Source organism: Petaurus breviceps, unplaced genomic scaffold (genome assembly GCF_028583685.1).
Source record: "Petaurus breviceps papuanus isolate PSGF00001 unplaced genomic scaffold, PetGlider_PUasm1.0 227, whole genome shotgun sequence".
NCBI classification, from domain to species: Eukaryota; Metazoa; Chordata; class Mammalia; order Diprotodontia; family Petauridae; genus Petaurus; species Petaurus breviceps.
The window spans coordinates 13,862,217-13,884,497 of NW_027185896.1; the positions used below are offsets into that span (position 1 = coordinate 13,862,217).

Here is a 22,281-nt window from a genome sequence, read left to right on the forward strand (position 1 = left end):
TCTGTAAAAAGATATTAAAGTCCACATGCTTCCAATACATATCCCAGGCCAAGACCTTTCCCCTAGAGGAAGTCAATATGATCACTTTAAGAAACACACAGAACCTCTCTCTATACTGTATAACATGGCTTCTGCATAAACTCACCAGTCTGCAACAGGCTCTGAGTTATTTGGTTCCTCCAAAATGCTTGAAACCAATCCGAATGTGCCAGGGCCATTTCCCGAGTAAGATAAATTGATTTGTGCCCTGGAAAATATATCCAACAAATAATTTTGAAAAATTATTGACAAACAAAATACCTACACCACCATTAATGACCAATTATTTTAAATCGTATGTACATTTTTGTTGTAAACTACTGACAAAGCATAACACTTCTAGGAGACAAATGAAAGGCTAATAATCAGACAGAGATCAGGATGGTAAAGCCACTAGAGATTGCACCATACAAGGCTTGGCTGAAGGAACTTGTGATTTTTTTTTGCCTGAGTAAAAAGGAGCACCATCTTTCAATATTTAAAGGAATGTCATTAAGGGATGGATCTATTTGGATTTAAGTCTCTAATAAAGTAGCTTAGGGCGCTGTCCTCTCCCCTATGCAGTTTAGAGTTTTTATTAATTACTTACAGAAAAATGTCAATGATTGTATGTGTTAATTCTGCAGGTTAACACAAATCTGGATAGAACAGTTAACATGTTGGGACGACAAAGTCAGAAGCCCAAACAATCCTCCCAGATAGAACAATGGGCCCAAATCAGGAACAATGAAATTTAATAGAAACTAATGCAAAATCCTCTATCTGGGTTAAAAATCAACTTCACAAGTATAAGAAAGTGAAGGCCTATCTAGACAAGTGTCGGTGAAAAAAAAAAGCTGGGGGTATCATGTTCTGCAAGTCTGATTTGAGACAAACTGAGAGATGACACAGCAGGCAAAACAAGGGAAGAGAGCTCTAGGTAAGAACAGCTCCCATCCCAAACTAGGTTGGCAGTGGTCCTGTGGTGCTCTGCTCAAAGCCTCCCAGATCTGCAATACTATGTTCAGTTCTAGGTGTTTTATTTTGTGAAAAACACTTGGGGAAGGGAAGAATAAGAGCGTGTGTCCAGAAGATGGTGTCCAAGATGTTCACAGGTTACAAAGGTCTGAGGACCATGACAAATAAGGGCTGGCTGAAGGAACACGGATGCTGAGCCGGGACAAGAGAAAACTTAGGAAGACCATGAAAGCCAAGTGCAAGTTTTTCAAGGGCTATTCTTACTTGGCCTCTAAAGGACAGAACTTGGAACAATGAGTAGAAGCTGCCAGGAGAGTAAATTTGAGTTTACTGTAACAATAAAAGTTGTCCAAGATGGAAATGAACAGGCACCTAATAAGCAGGTGGTGAGCTTTCCCTCCCTGGAAGTGTTCAAGCAGAGATCGGGAAGCCCAGTTGAAAAAATTCAACGAACACTTACTACATTTCTGCTACACTGTGCTAAGTATCCAGGATTCAAAGAACAAAAGAAAGTCTCTCACTTTAAGGAATTCACATTCAAATAAAGGGATATAAAATATACACAAATATAACACAAAAGAAGAATGACAGAGGTAGAGAAGTAAAAAAGGTACAGCTCTATGTCTGGAAAATCTAACGACGGGAGAGAACACTCAGCTCTTGCGGGTGTGGGCAGAGGTTGCTACACAGACTTAGGGAAGGCCACATGCAAAGATGGATGCTGGCACTGGAGCTGAATCTTGAAGAAAGTTAAGATTTCTAAAAAGCAGAGACGAGGAGGGAATGCATCCCAGGCATGAAGTATGTTGTAGAGGGACTACTCTTCAGGTATGAGTTACACTAGGCATGCATTGAAGACCCCTCCCAACTCAAATTCAGTGATACGGAATTCCCCAATGAACTTTAAAGATTAACCTTTGATAAATTCAGTCAGTTCCAAACTTACTAAAAGATATAAATAGAATCAATTTTATAAAAAGCTAGCTAGCTGGGCTCTCAGACCAGACCACACTATTTCAACTATACTTAACTCTCAGTTGCTGAGTCCCTAGACTTTCTGCAATTTCTATTAAGAATTTCAGGGATTCCAACAATTCTTTTCCATCAGATTACTGCCTTCACAAGCACAGCACACAAAAAGGCTGCCTCCTGCTTTCAAAGCTTAGAAGACATGGGCAACACAAGTTAAGCAGCTTCAGGATAAACTGCAAAAGAGCTACAGCTGAAGACTGAGTTGTGGGATGCAAGCAGCTCTTCAGCAGAGCAAAGGGATCTTCTGCCACTTTTAAAAGTCCTAGTGATTTCTCAGATCTCTCAAGAGACCCAAGCCTGCCTTCTCTTTTGCTCAGAAGGCAGGACCCTGCACAGCTCAACGTCTGAAGTAAAGAGTGTGCAGGAGCCTAGGCTCCAACAGCCTTCCCCCAATCTTCTATCCAAGTTCTAACACCATCTATCCTGGTAGACAAAACCCAGCAGTATCCAATAACAAAAGGTAGTCATCCTCAAGATTTAATGGGGCTGGGGCAAGGAAAAAAAAAAACAAAGAATTGGAACATAATCAATTCCACTTTGCCAAATTCTTATTTTGCCAATAATGCTCTTTAAAGCAACAGCTGTCTAAAAACAGTCAAGAGGCATGAAAGAGCCAAAGCACTGCTGAACCCTAACAATTAGACCTAAGATCTTCTGGACACTGACATTACCTATAAGATACAAAATACTATGAACAAATTCTTCTAAGGTAAAATTTTAACTTCTTGTTCCATCAGAGTCAGGTAAAAAGTTACTAAGGTTAGCTGACACATTCTACTGCCAGTGTAATTCTGAGCCAGCGTGGCACACAAAGGGTGTAAAGAGTCCAAAGACGGACAGCAAACCCCGCATCTGTCACTCACGGCATGTATGACCCTGGATAAATGTCTCCCTCTTTCAGGGTTGGAGATTTCTCTTCTAAGATGAGGAATTCATTGACGACGATGATTTCTAACATCCCAATCAGCTCTCCCATTCCGATCTTTTTCTGTCAGCACATGAGGCAACACTACAAAGCACAGCAGCTATGAAGCTGTTCAGGCTTTATTTTAAACGGGCTACTCTCTTAGGCTGCAGGATTCCCGGATGAAAGATGTATTTTAATTCAATTATTATGTTAGCAAGTGTTTTGATGTGTAAGGCACTGCAGATACAATACCACAACCAAAACAGTCCCTGCCCTCATGGTGCTTCCACACCACGTGCCTAGACAAGCAAATACCAAAAGATTTAAAGAGGGAAGGAGGGAATCCCAGAAAGAGAAGGGCGTGGACTGAATGAAGGCGAGAAGGATTCTGGGAGGGCCTGGGGGAAAGGAGGAGATGTGCTCCAGCACAGAGAAAGGATGTAAGTTAAGGCAGGAAACAAATGCCATACTGAGCTTGGGGAATAGCCAGCTGTTCAGCGTGACTGGAACACAGAATACATGAAGGGGAATGATGGGAGTTTTAAGGCTGGAGAAGTGGGTTACTTAGACTGTGCCTGGCCTTAAATGCCAGGTCAAGACGTTTCTATTTTATTCTAACAATGGGGAGTCATTAAGTTTTTTCATTTTGGCATCTATATGAAGGCTAGATGGGAAAGGAGAAAGAGTGGAAATAGGGAAACCAATTAGGAGACTTTTATAACAGACCAGGCAAGAGATGCCAAGGGTCTGAGCCACACAGGGGGTCGAATCTACAAGCCTGGCAAATAATGAGATGGAGGGATAGTAGGGTGAGGGAGGCATCAGAATGACTCCTAAGTTATGGACTTAATAACTGAGAGGATGGCTGTATAAACAACAAATGTATTTGACACCTTTTATTGGCATAGTCTTGAAAGGCGGTGGGTGGGCTGGTGTCATCTCCATAAACTGACCAGTTGCTATATAAACCGGAAGATTCCAGAGGTGGCGTATTAGTAATCTCCCCCAGCAAAGGACTGAATAATTGGGTGTCCATTCCTTGTTTCTTACAGTTTACCTGAAAGGAGACAAAAAGATCATTTAAGCAGATAAAAAAAATTTTATTTGGTAAAAAGACAAAGAAAACTGAGGAAAGAACTTTATAGCAACTGACTACATTTGTCTTTAAAAAAGTTTCTATAGGTAAATCTTAACACCTCATTTATTCAAAAGATTCACCTTACAACCTCAGCTACCTAGCACAAGGCCAAAAATCTGGAATAACAAGAGGGCCTAGGTACACAGCCCAATGTCCATGTTCTGATACCTATACATTCACAAGTGATCCTCTCCAGACCTCTCTCAGAACCTATTTTAGGCTCAAAGAATATGAACAGTTGAAAGGTAAGCTGAGAGGTTATAAGTCAAATCTTCCAAGCCATCTCCAACATCTCTGAAACGAGGTTCTGTAACCTCTATTCAAATGATTCCAAAGAAGAATTCATTACTTCATGGACAGCTCCAATTATTACTAAATTCTTCTTTATTTTGAGTAAAAACCTAATTCCTAGTTCTTTTCTTTTGAAGCAGTATGAAATAAAGTTAGAATTTTAGAGCTGGAAATTTCCACTTTGACACATCCAACAAGCCAATGTCCAATCTTTACTTGAAAATCTCCAATCCTCTACCCCTCCCCTACCTCCCTCTCTCATTTTAACTTTTAGGTATAATTATTAGGAAGATTTTTCCAATATTAAGCCTAAATTTTCTTCTTTGTAAGTTTTTCCCATTGCTCCCAGCTTTGATTTCTGGGGTTTCTTTAACACAACAGCCCTCTGAATATTTGACCATTGCTAACATGTATTCCCTGAGTTCTCTCTTCTCCAGGCTAAACATCACCCTGTTCCTTCAACCAAGTCTCATGTGACTAATCATGTGCGTTCCTCAATGATACTGTGCCTGGATTCATGCTTCAGTGGTTACACACATACTGTAACAGCCCCTTGTACTCTCCTCAGCGCAGTGATTATATAAAGTGCAGGCTGCCAATATTCAAATTCTGTTGCCTGTTCCCACCTGTCCGTTCCCTTATTCCTACTTTCCTGAACCTGACCCCCCACTCAGTGTCATACTCCAAATCCGCCTGCCCCTTTCACCGTGCCTCCAGCATGCCTATCCCTGAGGCACTCACTGACCCAGTTCCTTCCTGATATATACTCAATCTAGTACTAGCTACTTTTTCCCAGAATCCTAAGCTCAGTGGTCATGTTGGAGGAAGTGGAATGCTCCTTGTTCCCCACTGCCACTTCTAGACTCTCCATTTACCACCACCACTCAGCAGCCTGTTCTTTGAAGTTTGCGCTATCCAAACTGATCCCCCAATCCAGACTCTGGCTGTCAGATGTTTTTGGAACAGTTTGGTGCTAGGCTCCATCTCTCTTTCCTCCCCAACTCCAGCTGCATACTAGGGGACTCCAATATGTCGATGCTCCCTCCAATGCCCTAACTTCTAGCTCCTCAATCTACTCAATTTCTACAACCTACACCTTCACTCTGTCTCACCACACACGAGGTCACATCCTTGATCTCAATTTTATCCATGAGGATTCTACTCTGTCTCATGCACAAACTCTGAAATTCCTTTATCTAACCTTAATCTTTTGTCACCCCATCTTTGCCCATGCCTTAGGACTCCTAACCCTGTTCTCTTTAACGTCACAGTTACCTCTATTCCCTTCACCCAGGCTATTAAGTCAGCACTGGATACCCTCTCCTCTCTTCCCTATTTGGTGAACAACTCATTTCTACACTATTCTCTCCTGAAGTCCCTTGCCCCCTTTTCCTTTAGCTTATCATACCTGCCAAACCCCAATCCTGGATTACGTCTACCATCTGCCTCCTCCATTCTTATGATGTTATTTCTATTCAATCTTACAAGGAATCCTGAATTGCCTTGCTGTACAGATATCTAACAATAAAAGATGGTATTTTGTTCTATAGAATCAAACGCTTTTTTATAATCAACAATAAGCTCAATGAGATATTATCAGATTTTCTATATCTTTCAGTTAATTGTGAGATGGAAAAGATGTGATTCCAGAAAGTATCTTAGTCAAGTAAACACCTGATTTACTTGCCAAATGAGAGAAGTAGCTGCCTAATTCAAGACTTGGCTAGATTCATTTTGTGATGGCAAAGAACTGGAAATTGAGGGGATGCCCATCAATTGGGGAATAGTTGGACAAGTTATGGTATATGATTGTGATGGAATACTACTGTGCTGTAAGAAATGATGAGTAAGATGCTTTCAGAAAAACCTGGAAGTACATGAAGCTGATGCAAAGTGAGCAGAACCAGGAGTACATGGTATATAGTAACCACAATACTGTATGATGATCAACTGTGAATGACTTGGCTATTCTCAGTTATACAATGATCTAAGACAATTCTCAAGAACTTATGATGAAAAAAATGCAATTCACCACTAGAGAAAAAAAAATGTAGTCTGAATGCAGATCGAAGCACACTTTTTTAAACTTTATTTTTCTTACTGTTGTTTTTTTTTTGGGGGGGGTATTCTGTGTTTTCTTTAACAACATGACTAATAGAAATGTTTTGTATGACTGCACATATATAAACTATATCAAACAGCCTGTCAAGGGAGGGAGAAAATTTAGAATGCAAAAATTTTTTTAAATGAATGTTAAAAATTGTTTTTAGGGATGGCTAGGTGGCACAATGAATACAGCACCAGCCCTGGAGGATCCAAGTTCAAATATGGCCTCAGACACTTAACACTTACTAGCTATGTGACCTTGACAAGTCACTTAACCTCAATTGTCCCTCCACAAAAAAAAAAAAAATGTTTTTACATGTAACTGGAAATTTTTTTTTTTTTTACAAAAAGATTGGGCTATAAACTTGTCTGTAAAATTTTACCCAAAAAAGATGGACAACTATGAACAGGAGTATCTCTTTAAAAAGAGAAAAGCCATAGAAAGCCAAACTAATTTTTTAAAAACTTGGCAAGACTGAGTAAAGTCATCTCAAGTGCATTTAAGGATGAAAATGAAAGTACTACATTCTTAAGAAAAATGAAAAAAATTTGGAAAAAAGTTTTCCATGAGAAATGTGAGCCCAGGGGAGGTGGAGTCAAGATGGTAGAGTAGAAACAGAACTTCGATGGGGCTCCTCTCCCACCTCCTTCAATTCATGTAAAAGGTGATTCTGAACAAACTTTGGAGCTACAAAATCCACAAAATGACACAGAGAAGCTAACCTCCTGCTGAGGACAGCAGCCAGGGCAGTGCTTTGGGAGCCTAGCCCAGCCCCGCAGGAACCTGAGGTTTTAGCCTCAGGGCTGGCTGGAGGGGCTTCAGATCACCAGCAGCAGTGACGGTTTTCAGAATTATCAACACATAGAATCTAAAGAACAAAGTGAGAGGTCAGTGCAGTGTGGACTTTGGGATCCAGTAGTTTGGGAGTGCAGGTCAGGCATTTATACACTGGAGGGAGAAGCCGATGAGGCACCACGGCCCTGAAGCTGCCACCATGGCAGCTTCTAGAGGGACCAAGCGACCATTCTGAGGGGTAATCACTCTTGCTTTAACCTGCTTGAATCTAGATTGTGGTCTAGGGTGAAGGTCCTGGGGTGTGTAACCAGCTTGCCAGAGCATGTGGAAGCTTCAGAGAGGGCACCTAACTAGTACCTTCAGCAGATGAGAAAACCCCAGTGATTGGGACAAAGCTCCCCTGTCTGGTAGCAGAGTCCTACTATGGCAATAAACCCAAAAGTCAAGTAACTGAGTAGCAACATGAGCAGGCAAAGAAAGCAAAGCAAGCAGAGCAATCCAACTTTACACTCCTATTTTGGGGACAAAAAAGATCAAAGCATGGAACAGGAGGAAGACAGCCAAGTCAGAACTCCTGCACCAAAAGCTTCCAAGAAAAATACAAGCTGGTTAAAGGCCATAGAGGACCTTAAGAAGGATTTTGAAAACTAAATAAGAAAAGTGGAGGAAAAATTGGGAAGAGAAATGAGAATGATGCAAGAAAATTATGATATGAGTCAACAGCCTGACTGAAGAAAATAATACCTTAAAAAACAGACTAACTCGAATGGCAAAAGAGGCTCGAAAAGCCAATGTGGCAAGAATGCCTTAAAAAGCCCAATTTGCCAGATGGAAAAACAATCTTAAAAGCTCACTGAAGAGAATTATTCCTTCAGAATTAGACCTGGAGCAAATGGAAGCTAGTGACTTTATGAGAAATCAAGATACTATTAAACAGATCCAAACAAATGAAAAAATAGAAGGCAATGTGAAATATCTCATTGGGAAAACCACTAAACTGGAAAATAGATCCAGGAGAGATAATTTAAAAATCATTGGACTACCTGAAAGCCATGATCAAAAAAGAACCTAGAAATCATCCTTCAAGAAATTCTCAAGGAAAATTGCCCTGATGTTTTAGAACCAGAGGACAAAATAGAGGTTGAAAGAATAACACCAATCACCTCCTGAAAAAGACCCCAAAAAGAAAAGTCCTAGGAATATTATAGCCAGGTTCTGGAATTACCAGATCAAGGAGAAAATATTATAAGCAGCCAGGAGAAACAATTTGAATATTGTGGAAACACAATCAGGCTAACACAGGATCTGGCAGCTTCTACACTGAGGGATCGAAGGGCTTGGAATATGATATTTCAGAGGTCAAAGAAGCTGGGATTAAAACCAAGAATCACCTACCCAGCAAAACTGAGTATCATGTTTCAGGGGGAAATATGGTCATTCAGTGGAATAGAGGACTTGCAAGAATTCTTGATGAAAAAAACAGAGTTGAATAGAAAATTTTACATTCAGACACAAGAAGCAAGAGAAGCATGAGAAGGTAAACAGGGAAAAGAAATCATAAGAAACTTATCACAGTTGAACTATTTACATTCCTACATGGAAAAACGATAATTGTAACTTGATAAACTTTTCTCAGTATGAGAATAGTTGAAGGGAATAGAAATGTGTGTATACACACACATATGTCTATATAAACATACATATGTCTTATAGGAGGTTATAAGGGCATATGAATACATATGTGATTGTGTGTATATATGTGTACAGGTATACATAAATGGAGGACACCGGACCAATTTAATAGGAAGGGATGATACTTAAAAGGTGAAATTAAGAGGTGAGAGAGGAATATGAGAGGAGATGGCAAGAGACAGAATGGGGTAAACTATCTCATAGAAGAGGCAAGGGAAAATGGTTACAATGGAGGGGAAGAACAGGAAGGCAAAAGGGAATGGGTCAACCTTATTCTCATGAATTTGGCTTAGGGAGGGAATGACATACACACTAAATAGGGTATCTCACCCTACAGAAAAGTAGGGGGGAAGGGGATGAGAGGGGGATGATGGAAGGGAGGGTAGGCTGGGGGGGGAGGGAAGTTGGAAGCACCCACTTTTGAAAAGGGACAGGATCAAAGTAGAGAACAGAACAAGTGGGTGGTGGGATAGGAGGGAGGGAAATATAGTCAGTCTTTTACAATATATCCACTATGGAAATGTTTTGCATAGCTATACATGTACAACCTATACTGAATTGCTTATCTTCCCAGTAAGGGTGGGTTTTCAAAGTTTTAAAATCAAATGTTTAAAATACACACACACACACACTATTATTAATATCAAGCTACATGTAACTGGGAAATAAGATATACAGGTACTGGGGCATAGAGATCCACTGTGCCCTACTGGAATGTCGGAAGGGGTATGGGAGAAGATATGGGAGAGAGCAGGTTGGAGAAGGGGATATCCAATGGGATCGCTATTTTGGGGTGGTGAGTAGGGGAAAAACGGGGAGAAAATTTATAACTCAGAATCTTGCAGAAATGAATGATGTAAACTAGAAGTTAATAGAGCATTTGAGAAAAAAAAAAGTTTTTCATGAAAATTTTTTTTTCCTGTCAAGAATACTGGAACTACTTGGATCTACTTGGGTCCATAACATCTACTTGGACCATAACATCACAGTCCCCAGTGTGATTATAGGGAAGGAAAAAAAATTCCACTAAAGGGAGCCATGATGGGAAAAGCAACTAGGTTCGAACAAGTTATATATACAGAGGAGAGCCATACTAGAGGAGATATACTTCTGAAGACAATGAAGGGCTCATATATAAGCCATCTGAGAGAAGGAGAACTGACAAAGGTATAGAGAAAAATCTCTGACTTTATAAATACTGAAAAAAAAAAAAGTCATGAAAGCCTCAGTAATTGTTGATCTATATACCTACTATACATACTATCTACACAAAATCTGGATAAGAGTCTCCTACATAGAAATCAAAGGCATTCTCAATGACCAAGGAACAAGTAGGTCTTTATAAACGGTATTCGACAATGGAGCACATTTTTTAACTCTGCTCTCCCCAAATCTAGAATGCATGTCAGATAATGCCCAGTTTTCCCCTCTTCTTTTACAAACTCTAGGAATGAGCAGTCATTTTCATTTTCCTCCAGAGGTTCCTTTCATTTCTATACCAGTTATCAGTTCATCCTTGTCAGTAAGAATAGGATCCAGACCAGAAGCCTTTGTTATTTTCATCCTTCAAAAAGTAGAGAAATCACCACTAAGACAAGTTAGGAAGTTATTAGTTGCTCTGCTTTTGAAAGGGAGTGTTCCTAGTGGATTTGGGGATACACAGAGTCCCCCATCACCACTCTATCATGTTTTTGTACTGGGCTTAGGTTTCCCAAACTCCTCACATATACCTTTTTTTGTCCAAGTGGTCTATAAGTATACATCAATGAAAATAAATTCTGTTTCACATTCCACTGATCTTTATTCAAATTCTTGTTTCCACTTAGCATCTGGGTGTCTTCATATGAGTATACTTTCTTAAAATATAATCCCTATCTCTATCCCCTTTATCTATTGTTTATTCTGAATAAGGTATACCCATGTGGGGCTACAGTCTAGTAAGCTCTCATGCTGTCAAGCTTTAATAATTATCTAAGAGGTAAAATTTGATTTCTTGAATTAGAACTCTAACTCATCATGTCTGTTGCATCAGCTCTGGATATGGATTTGAGGACATGGGTTTTGCTTCTTTCTTCCTTCTAGGGTTTTGTCTTCTGTAAAATTAAGCTTTAACCACTCCTCTTCCTTTACTATAGCTACACTGTATGGTATCTGCCTTAACTGATAGAGTTAGGTAGTTTTCTCCCTCCCATATCCCTTAAAATTTTTTACAATATATTCTGTCCCATTATGTTCCATCAGAGACCCATACCTTATAATAAAGAACAAGAAGAGTTCAATAAAACTAATCAACAGGGGCGGCTAGGTTGCACAGTGAATAGAGCACCAGCCCTGGAGTCAGGAAGACCTGAGTTCAAATCCGACCTCAGACACTTAACACAAAAACTAGCCGTGTGACCTTGGGCAAGTCGCTTAACCCCAAACTTAAGCCCTTGGAAAAGCAAAAAAATAAAAAATAAAACTAACCAACAAATCACTTAAGACCAGTTACACGCAGTGCTCCACACTCATTGTCATCTATCTCCCCAAAGAAGGGTGTTAGGAGTTCCACATCTCTTCTTTGAGGCCCATTTTGGTCAGTATGATTTTACAGCTTTCAGTTTCCATTGATTTGTTATTGTTCCTTCCGTTCCCATTGTTTAAACTGTTTTCCTGGTTCTAGTCACTTCGTTTTATATCCACTTGCACGTCTGCCATGCCATTCTTCGTATTCTCTGCTGCTTAGAGTGCAGCAGTATTTCATTACTTTCATAGCTAATTCTGACATCCTCCAATGGATGGACATTCTATTTTGCTCCTAGTTCTTTGCCACTACAAAAATGGTGCTATAAATATTTTCATCCTTTTTATTAGATTTGTAAGATATCAAACAAATACATCTTTTTCATTCTGAAATTAAACTCCCAAAAAAGAGCATTTCCACAAAAAGGATATTCTATGTAAATCTATTTTCATATTGTTGCTTCAAAAAAAGAACATATAATAAATTCTATACATTATCTTCAAAACTTTATGCTTGTCTTTGCTTCCTTGTGAACTTCCTTCTGTTATCTGATGCATCGTTTAAGATGTTATTGAAACAGCATTGTTAAGTACACCCTTCAAACCTCTAGGTTCACAATATTTGATCATATTATACTTGTCAACAAAAATTCCCATGGCCTTTTTTACAGAAATTGCTATTAAATTAATGCTAATATATCTAATTATTAAATGTCTCAAGAACTGTAAGTTCTCCTTCATGTCGAGGAGTGGGGGGGAGGGGAGGGAGTCTTCAAGCAAGAAAATATCACTGGTCAAGTATCTTATAGTGGGGATTCCTTTCCCTTTCAGACTTTGGATGGACAAGAAGGCCCCTGAAGTCCCTTCCAACTCTCGAATTCTTTGATTCTATAAACCAGGTTTCTCTCTGTTTATGCTTGTAGATTATTTTTTCAATCTAAGGACAGGACCTTTTCAGTTAGAACTACTGAACTTTACCTGTCAGTACAGGTGCATAATTTTAATGTATCCTGGGGTGCTCTATGAAGGCAATGGCCATGTTTTATTCAAATTTTGTCTCTCTCTACAAAGTCAATACTTCATAAACATTTGCTAAATAAATAAACCCAGTGAGATCTATTTGAATTTTTTTACCCAACATATTTGCCATTTTGGTCAACATATTAGTCTTTTTCACCCAACATATTATAACGCCTTTGCCACCTGTGGTCATTTCCAAATTTTCTGAATATGTCTTCTAAGTTTACATCCAAGTCTCTAGTAAAAATCAAGAAAGGGTCAGTGGACCAAATTCTGTAGCATTCCAACGCTTTTGTTACAGTCATTCAAATAGTTATAAATCCATCCAACTCTACTAGCATCCAGCTTCTCTTTTTTGTCTGCCTGTAAGAATGAGATTTTGGTAAAGGCCTTCCAATATAAAGGCATTCTATGTCTAAAGTATAACCCCCAAATAACTAAATACTCAATTTTCCTGGTGACACCACAAGATGTTTTTACATAATATAAACTCAATAAATGCTTATTAATTAATTGAATAAATTTTCCAGTATAATAATGATTAACATCCAGTATAATAATGGTTAATATCACATAATGTATAAAAAGGGTAGAATGTAAAAAGGTGAATTCATTCAGTTTTGTCTCATTCAAAGAGGATGCCAGGTTCACTACTAATGAACTAGTGCTTATCAAAATCCATTAAGTGCCTCTCATGAACAGAAGAACTCTCTGTTCAGTCCTAGGAGGGACAAAAGGATTTATAGAAGGGCTGAATCTGAAATCACAGGGCCTGTGTTTGAATACTGGTTCTCCTGTCTATATAAACTCAGACAAGTCACAACCTCTCTGAGGTTCGGTTTCCTCATCTTTTAACAATTATGGGTTCAGGACCATACATAGAACTGAAAGGGACCTCAGAACACAATCTTTAAGGACAAGGACTGTTTTCATTTTAGTCTTTGTATCAACAGAACCTAGTATGGCAATTTCAAACCAACTTAAAATGCCTAACTGCTATGTAACTGACTGTAACTATAGATAGGTCACTAACTGAAGCCAGAAGCTGTAAAATCAATTTTAAATGCCTATGTGCCAAACGCTGGACTATACAGAATATTCTCATGTATAGTACAAAGGCTTTCTAGCCTAATAAAATAGTTTGGATTCGCAAATTTGCAACTTCTTTATCTCATTCTGGAGTCTTTGAAGTTATAAGTCACTGATTTGTCATGACAACATTACATGGATCTTTTGTTTTTCCTTATTAGGCCAACATTCTGGCCTGATCTACAACTTATAAGCTGTACAGTCTGAGATAAAACACTTAGAATTCCCTGGAATTCTACTGGTAAGGTATAAAAAACCCTAGGCTTCCTTTGCCTAGCTGGGATGTTTTTTGATGGGTGATTCCAAACCAGAGCAAAATCCTCCTGGCAAGTGCTACCAATATTACTCTAGTTAATATAAACTCTAATTGCTTGAAATGCTACTCTACTAGCTCTGATCTCTAAAATTTAACTCAGTCTCACTTCTGCTTTAACAGTCCTTAGTCAATGCTTGTGGTTGTTCTCATGTTCTCATGGTGGCACAGAGGTGGCCCTGAGCTCCCAAAAACTATGCAGACAGAACACAAATTCTCTTAGGTCCCACACCAAGCTATAAAAGTAGACCAATAACAGACTGTGCAAGACCAGCATGGCTCTCAGTACAGAGAAAGCTCATGTCCACATAATGAATGTTTTTGGAGATGGGAAATCACAAAGAAGTACTAAGGAAGGGAGGGGAAAAGCTCACTGATGACATCACAAATCATCCAAAGATAAAGCTTTCTGATTAAAGCTTAAAAAACAAAATTGTGGCAATAACCACAACATAAGAAATGTGGACTTAATCCCATTTCTAAACTTAAGATCTGGTTACTGGAAGGATTTGAAATATCACTGCATCATAGACTTAAGAGTTAGAAGGAAGTAGTCCAATTTCCTCTTCTGAAAGAGTAAGAACAAAGCCCAAATGCAAAACTGGGTCTTTGGCCTCCAAAAATCAGTGCTTTCACCTTTTAACCTATTGGGAAATCTCCCACCTACACAAGCAAAAAAAAAAAAAATCCAACCTGATACATAAAACAACAAAGTGAACGGGATTTGGGGTCAGAAGACCTGGGTTCAAATCCCAGTTCTGATACTAGAGCAAGTTACTTTCTCTAGACCTCAGTTTCCTCATCTGTCAAATGGGGGGGAAAGTAAAGGTCTAGATGTCCTCGAAGACCTCTTCCAGTTCTGAATTCTGTGTTCTTGGCTTACAGACAGAACATGAACACTTTCTCTCAAACCTTTCTGGAGAACTCCAGTCATTCTAAAACTGCTTCTCATTTTCCAGGAAGTCTCCCCCTTCCATCAAACAGACCCGCAAATCTCACTCCCTCTACAGATATTGCTATCTCATAGCTAGTTCAAGTGAAAAAAAAAAATCTGTATACTTACCCATCTACATCTCTGGTACCTTGCCTGTTTCTCACCAAAACTGAAGGCAGAGAAAGGTGTGCAGCACTACTGACCCCTGGAAAGCAGAGGCAAGGGCTAACAGATGACAGGAGAAGGGAAGTTAGCCAGGGGAATTGATAAAACAAGCAATGAGCATTTACTAAGTGCCTGCTATGCGCTGGGCATGTTGGACAGCTGCGTTAGGCACAGGGTTACAAAGACAAACATAAACTAGTCCCTACACTCAACGACTTTACCTTTCATAAGAGGGAACAGGTATGCACACATCTAGCTGCATAAAAATAGATATGAGATAACTGGGGGTGGGGAGGAGGCCCAGAGCAGTAGGGCAGACAAAGAAGCCTCATGTAGAAGGTGGGGCAAGCTGAGGCTTGAAGGGAAGCAGGGATTCTAAGACATGGAGACAAAGGAGGAGGGCATTCTAAATGTAGTGGAAGAACCAGTGCCAAAGAAGGGAGATGGGACATGAACTGTTGTTGATGAGCAGCAGGAAAAAGGCCAGCTAGGCTCAACTTTAGATCTGTAGTAGAGAGCAGTGTAAAGGAAGTCTAAGTTGGCATCAGGCTGTGAAGAGTTCTGATTACCAAACTGAAGAATTTATAAGTGATCTCAGAGGTGGCAGGGAGCCACTAGAGGTTACTGAGTTTAGGAGGTGACAGTCATACATGAGCTTCCATGTGCAGAGAACCATGAGGACACTTGCCAGAGCCCATGCACGTGGCCCTGAACTGGGTGGGTGCTGCGCGAGTGAAGGGGGGCACAGATGTGAGATGGTGTGCGGGTACAAAGAGCAGACTCAGCAAGTAAATGGATGTATGGAATGAGAGGAAGTGAAGAGACCAAGATGACAGCAAGGCTGCACATTGGATGATGGGAAGGGTGGTGGTGCTCTTGAAAGAAATAGCAAAGCACAGAGGGGCAGGTTTGAGGCGGAAATTAATATTTCATTTTTTCTTTCAACTACATGTCCGAATTCCAAATTCTTTCCCTCCCTTCTTCCCTCCCCCCTCATTGAGAAGGCACACAATCTGACAGGGCTACATATACACGTGCATTCACGCAGAACATAATTCCATACTCTGAGAGGGAAATTGAGTTTAGACATGATGAGTGTGAGATGTCTATGGGTCACTCAGTTTAAAATATTCAACAGGCAATATGTGCGAGAGAATTGGAGCTCAAGAAGAAACTAGAGCAGAATCCACAGATCTGAGACCCGTCTGCACAGAGATGATAACCCTTAGGAGCTAATGAGGTCACTAAGTTAACAATGCAGAAAGGAGATCCAAGACAGTCTTGGGCACATCCACTACTAGGGAGTATGACACGGATGATGGCTGAGTAAAAGACACTGAAGAGCAGCAATAAAAACAGGAAGAGAACCAAGAGAGCAGAGTCACCAACACAGAGGAGGAGATGGTACTGCTAAGTGCTACATCTGATGGGGCAACTAAGTAATGATCACTGGTTACTTGTTAGAGAGCAGGTTCAGCTGAGATGACTGGGGCCAAATTGCAAAGGGGTGAGGAGTGAGAGTAAAGTGGAAGCAACAAGTATAGGAAGCTTCTTCTAGGAAATTAAATGATAAAGGGAAACTGAAGATGATAGTCTGAAGAGAAGGTACAATCTAATAAAGGGTTGTAAGGATGAAGGAGACAGTAGAGAGGGAGAAACTGAAGATTACAGAAAGAAAAGTGTGATCTGTCAAAGAATACAGAAGGAGCTAGGATCAAGCGTGCATGGACCATGCAGAAGAGATGCTCCTGGAAAGTGAAAGGGCTTCCTCTTCCTCACCTCCAAGAAAAGATAAAGGGGGGCAGCTAGGTGGTGCAGTGAGTAAACTGCTGGCCCTGGAGTCAGGAGGACTTGAGTTCAGTTCCAGCCTCAGACACTTAACACCCACACACCCACACACACACAAAAAACTAGCTGTGTAACCTTGGGCAAGTTACTTAACCCCCAATTGCCCTCCAAAAAGCAAAAAAAAAAAAAAAAAGATAAAGGAACAGGGGAGAAATCAGAGTGGCTGCACAAAGCACAATCCCACTTGAAAACTGCTGCTAATTTTAACAAGGGTCTACCAAGGGGGTTGGAGTAAGGCCCAGATCATCCCAGTTCTAATAGATTCCATTAAAAGGAATTAATTTCTCTCATAGATACCAAAATATTAACAGCAGCATTTTTTTTGTAATAGCAAAGACCCAGAGACAAAGCAGATTGGGGAAGGGCTGGACAAACTGCAGTGCATGAAGGAAATGGAAAATTATTGTGCTATCAGAAACAATGGGTATGACAAATGCAGAGAAACATGTAGACTGTGACTGGATGGAAAACCAACCAATAATCAGGTAAGCAACATACATACTAACCGCAATGTAAAGGAAAAGAACAACAAACGACTAGAAATGCTGTGAAATGACAGAGTGGCCAAGCTTGGCCCCAAAGGGAGGAGATGAGCACGGCCCTCTCTCCTGTTTTTGCACTGGTACAGAGCAATGAGAGAGTGCTGAAGGCTGCATGTGATATCAGACTTGGCTAATGGGCTGCCGAACTGTCTTCCTCTTCTTCTTAGCTCAATGTTAGAAGGGAGTAGAAGGACACACTGGGAAATGTAGGTGATGTAAAAATATATGCTATTAATAAGGATATTTTAATAACAAAGGTGAATTTCTATGTCATTTCACATATAATAAATGTCAATACATAGATCTGTAGTAAAATAAATGTCACAAAATTATGTCAAATATCTTTCTCAGTCAGGCAACCAATGAATTCAGTTGAAGAACTACCATAATTCCCAGCTCTATGCTACTTACTCTTCAGGATATATTAGATATGGAAGTCATGATCCCTACCTTCAAGTAGTCTATGAGTACTGAAAGAATAAGACAAGAAAACAGATTAGTCCAAGCTCTGCCATTAACTATATGGCCTTGGACAAATCACTTCATCTCTCTGTACCAAACTTCTTCCTCTGCAAAATAAGGGAGTTGAATTAAGTTATCAAGTCCAGTGCCAAATGAGGTGGCATTTCTATAAATACTATGGTACAAGAAAATATCATAGGCAAGAAGCTGGGCCTTAAAGGATGACCAGGATTTGGATAGAGAGGTGGAAATGGAAAAAAGTATTGTGTGGATCAGGAGAATGGAGCCTTACCACTGAGGTGATAACACACAAGGCACACTTATGAGATTGTAAATATATCAGCCTGAACACAAGGGTATAAAATGAGAATTGGGAGATGAGGTTGCAAGGCAGGTTAGGAGGATAACCAACTATGAATGATCTGGCTGTTCTGATGGATATGACAGATATGATGATCCATGACAATTCAAAAGGACTCATGAAAAATGCTATCACCTCACAGAGACAGAACTGTGGGATTCTGAGTGCCCTGAAGCATACTTTTTTCCTTTATTTTTCTTTGCTCCCTCACTCCCCACCCCTGTCCATGGCTAACATGGAAATGTTTTGCATGACTTCATATGTAGAATAGGTATCATCCTTGCCTTTTCAATGGGTGGGGGAGGAGGTAGAGAGAGGGAGAGAATATAGACCTGAAAATAAAAATAAGAAAGGAAAGGGAGGGTTAGGGTCAGAGTGCATAAGTCCTGAATATCTGGACTTTATCCTGTAGGCAATGGAGAGTCATCCAAGGTCTGAGTAGGACAAAATGAAAGTAAATTAATCTGGAGCTAGAGTGTGTGTCTATGATATGCTAAAGTAACGGCATGGCTTGCCAAGGCCAGCTCAGTGAGAGCCATGAGCACCTTCTGGCACTTCATACTCTATCAACAATGCAGATGCATAAGGGAGGGAGTGCAAAACCAGAAAGCCAACCAGGGGATGAGGGGCCACTGAGCCTCCCGCCCCCGAATGAGGACGCTCTTTAGAAATTCCTAACCCTGTCACATTTACTCTCTGGGGAATCAGTTAGCAAGGCAGGAAGTAAAAGGTTCAGACCTCACCACTTCTTGTTGAGGTTGGGCCACGAGCCATTTACCCACCGTGCTACCGTGTTTCCCCGATAATAAGACCTATCCCGAAAATAAGCCCTCCCCGTACTGTGTAAGATTCCTCTAAAATAATCCCTCCCCCGAAAATAAGCCCTATTGAGATTGCTACTGTAGTGAAGGTGATCCCCTGCGCTACACGCTACATTCCGATACCCTCTGTATGCCCCCCCCCCCCCCCCCCCGTGAAACGCACGCCGCGCTCCGAGCTGCATCCAATCAGAGCTGCAGCAGTGAGCGCGTCATCCTGTTCTTCCCCAGTGATTTGTTTGCTGGCGCCACTGAGAGCAGTGCCGCGGAGGAGAGCTGAGACAGGACAACATAAAAACCCAGTATGTAAGCGGGAGTGAGGGGGCATAATAGAGGATAAAAAGGGCATGATGGAGGAAAAAAGAACTCAGGGGGCATGATGGAGTGAAAAGAAGGACTGATGGTCATAATTTTATTATTCTGTCTGTTTTGACCCCCAGACATGAGTACAAAAAGGAAGAGCTACAGTATACTGTTGAGTATAAGAAAGCAATTGTAGAGGAGTCACATTCTGTAAAGAAAAACTTTTGGATCTTCGAATGGTCAGAAAATGGAGAGCAGATTATAATAACCTCAATCAACAGGTGGAAGAGGGAAAAGGGAAAAAGCGCAGGTCTGGATCAGGTCGGCAGCCCTTATATCCTGACTTGGAGATCCTCATTGGTGAATGGATTGCTGACAGGAGAGCAAAGGCCTTGGTTGTGCGCAGGGCTGATATTCAAGCATTTGCCCTTTCAATGGCACCAGAGTTTGAAATGGTCTCAGAAGGATTCAAAGCATCACAACACTGATTTCCTTCAACGGTATGAACTGTCCCTAAGAAGATCAACAACACTGTTTAAGCTGGAAGATGCTGAAGTTATTAAACGTGCACTTGCATTCAAGTTCTTTATTGATAGGATCGACATTTCCAAGTACCAAACCTGCAATATGATTGCTATGGATGAAACTGCAGTGTTTATGGGACAAGGATCTCAAACAACAATTCATCACAGGGGTGCAACGTCAATCTACATTCCCACCACTGGCTACCGGTATGAAAGTGTACGGGTCACCTGTGTTTTGGCAATTCGTTTGGATGGAAAGAAAGCCACACCTCTAATCATCAGTAAGGGCAAGAAAGATAAGATTGAACGTGTATCTGGCATTTACGTTCTTGAAACCGAAAAAGCCTGGTGTACACAAGCCGTTAGAAGAAAGTGGGTTGATTTAATGCTGCCACTTGTTATGCGAGGTAACCAAAGAGGTCTGATAGTCTGGGATTCAACCAGCACTCACCGCGCTAAAGAAATGAAGAACTTCCTTGCAGAGAGAATAGATCAAGTAATGATTCCTGCAGGAATGACTGCCTATCTCCAGACCCTTGATATTGCAATAAAGAAGCCATTCAAGGACCATTTGCGCATGGAAGTCAATGACTACATTGAAAATAGAATGGAAAGAAATCAGCGTGGAAACTTTGTGAAGCCCTGTCTGCAAGAAGTCGTGACTTGGGTGAAGAAGTCATGGGATAAAATTACTGACAGCTGTGTCGCCAAGGCACTACAAGAAGGTTACCTGGACAAGCCATATTCATTTAAAGAGAGCTATATTGCTGGATGTGACAGATTGGGTCCACTTCTTCTGAAGGAAATGGAGGCGCAAGACATCCAGGACGGAATTCAGGGTATGGACATTTATGACGATGTTGTTGAAGAATATGACATGATCATTATTGAATAAAGGTACATTTTTTTGTTCACATTTACCTGTTTATTAAAATTGCTGTCAATGTTCATTAAAATAAGCCCTCCCCTGAAAATAAGCCCTCTGGTGTTTTTCTGTCCAAAAAATTTAATAAGACAGTGTCTTATTATCGGGGAAACACGGTACATCTCGTGGCTTAAGTGGAACATACAGACTGACCTGGGAGAAGCCCAGAAATCACATGTAGTAGGCAACATACTAAAACCCTACCATTACGCTGTTTCTTCTTATTACCCTATATTCTCTCTCCATTCACTGAGGGGCCTTTTTGCGTTCCTCCTAATCCAAAACAAGCATCAATATCATACATACATTCTGTAAGACAAAAGTCCTGCTCCAATTAAAAAAATACTACACTAATAATACAACAAATCAAATCAGGAAAGAGAGTAACTAATCTGTTAGAAATAACTTTTTGTTGAAGGTTTTCTTTTTAAAGATCAAATAGCTGTAAAGTTAAGGTTAATTGGTTCGCTATTTAAATTCATTAATTATTTTTAAATGAAATAAAATCATTCAGGCAGAATAAAAAGAAAAAAACAATTTATTCAAGAAACATAAAAAATTCAGAAAGACTATGTTCTTATATAGCTACTGAAAGGCCACATGATATTACAGAATGAGATCCCCTGGGGTTCTAGTCCCAGCCTCATCACTTACTCAGCCTCTCTGGGCAGTTTCCATTTCTGTAAAATGTGGCGAATGCCTTACTCTGCCTCCTCCCCAGAACTGTCATAAGGATGTATGTTAAATTTACAAGAGGATTTACAGAGAACTGGAAATGACCTCAGAGACCATCTACTCCAAGTTTACAGCAGTGCAAGCAGGTTCGAGTTTAGTGACCTGTCAACATTCCCAGAAGAAGCAAACAGAATTTAAGTCTTTCAACCTCAATTCCAGTGAGGAGCTTTCCACTACATACCACACTACCTCTCCTAGTAAGTGAATGTTCGGAAAATGGTAAAGCCCTATACTAATATGACATTAGTATAAATAAAAACAGAAGGAACTTCTTCAATATTTCATTGGTTCTATGTTCTCACTGATACAGGCATTCTCACATTTTTGCACAGGAAGCTCACCTATCCATATTTTCTTATCTCATACTATGCTTGTCCAATGTTATAAAAAGACCTTTCTCAAAGAATTCAATCACTCGAGTGACTGAGATCCTCCCCAAGGTCACAGGAGCCAACTGTGTGGGTGCCCAGACTGCCCATCTGACCCGTTCTCCGCTTTCACCCCATATGGCCTACCCACCTCTTTCCCTCCATTTCTTCGATGATATTCTTCTCACACTTCCTGTACTTCAATCATCGCCAGCAATATGGGGTGGCCCATATGTACCCACCGTGCATTTCTCTACTGCCCTTTGGGTCTCCCTCAGAACTCCCAAGAGTGGGAAGAATGCAGGCCTTGGTGTCAGATCCCAGCTCTCTCTCCTCCTACTTGTGTGATCTGATCTGCACCAAGTCATTTAATCTTGTTCGGCCTCAACTTTCTTCATCTCTAAAATGTCTCTA

The 22,281-nt window shown here is 40.4% G+C and overlaps 1 protein-coding gene across 6 annotated transcripts in view; it reads right to left on the reverse strand.

Annotated features, from left to right (window-relative positions):
- The window catches only part of LOC138167149 (meiosis-specific coiled-coil domain-containing protein MEIOC-like), a 50,148-nt gene that overhangs the window by 15,029 nt on the left and 12,838 nt on the right, over nucleotides 1–22,281 (reverse strand). For 5 of the 6 annotated variants that reach the window (XM_069095846.1, XM_069095843.1, XM_069095847.1 and 2 more), the window contains exons 3-4: nucleotides 3,829–3,992; nucleotides 146–247 (exon numbers count right to left, since the gene is read on the reverse strand). In XM_069095846.1, coding sequence (XP_068951947.1) covers nucleotides 146–247; nucleotides 3,829–3,992 — 266 coding nt within the window. Of the gene's footprint in view, nucleotides 1–145; nucleotides 248–3,828; nucleotides 3,993–14,945; nucleotides 15,191–22,281 lie in introns of those variants that run through there. The other variant, XM_069095848.1, reaches the window with a different exon arrangement.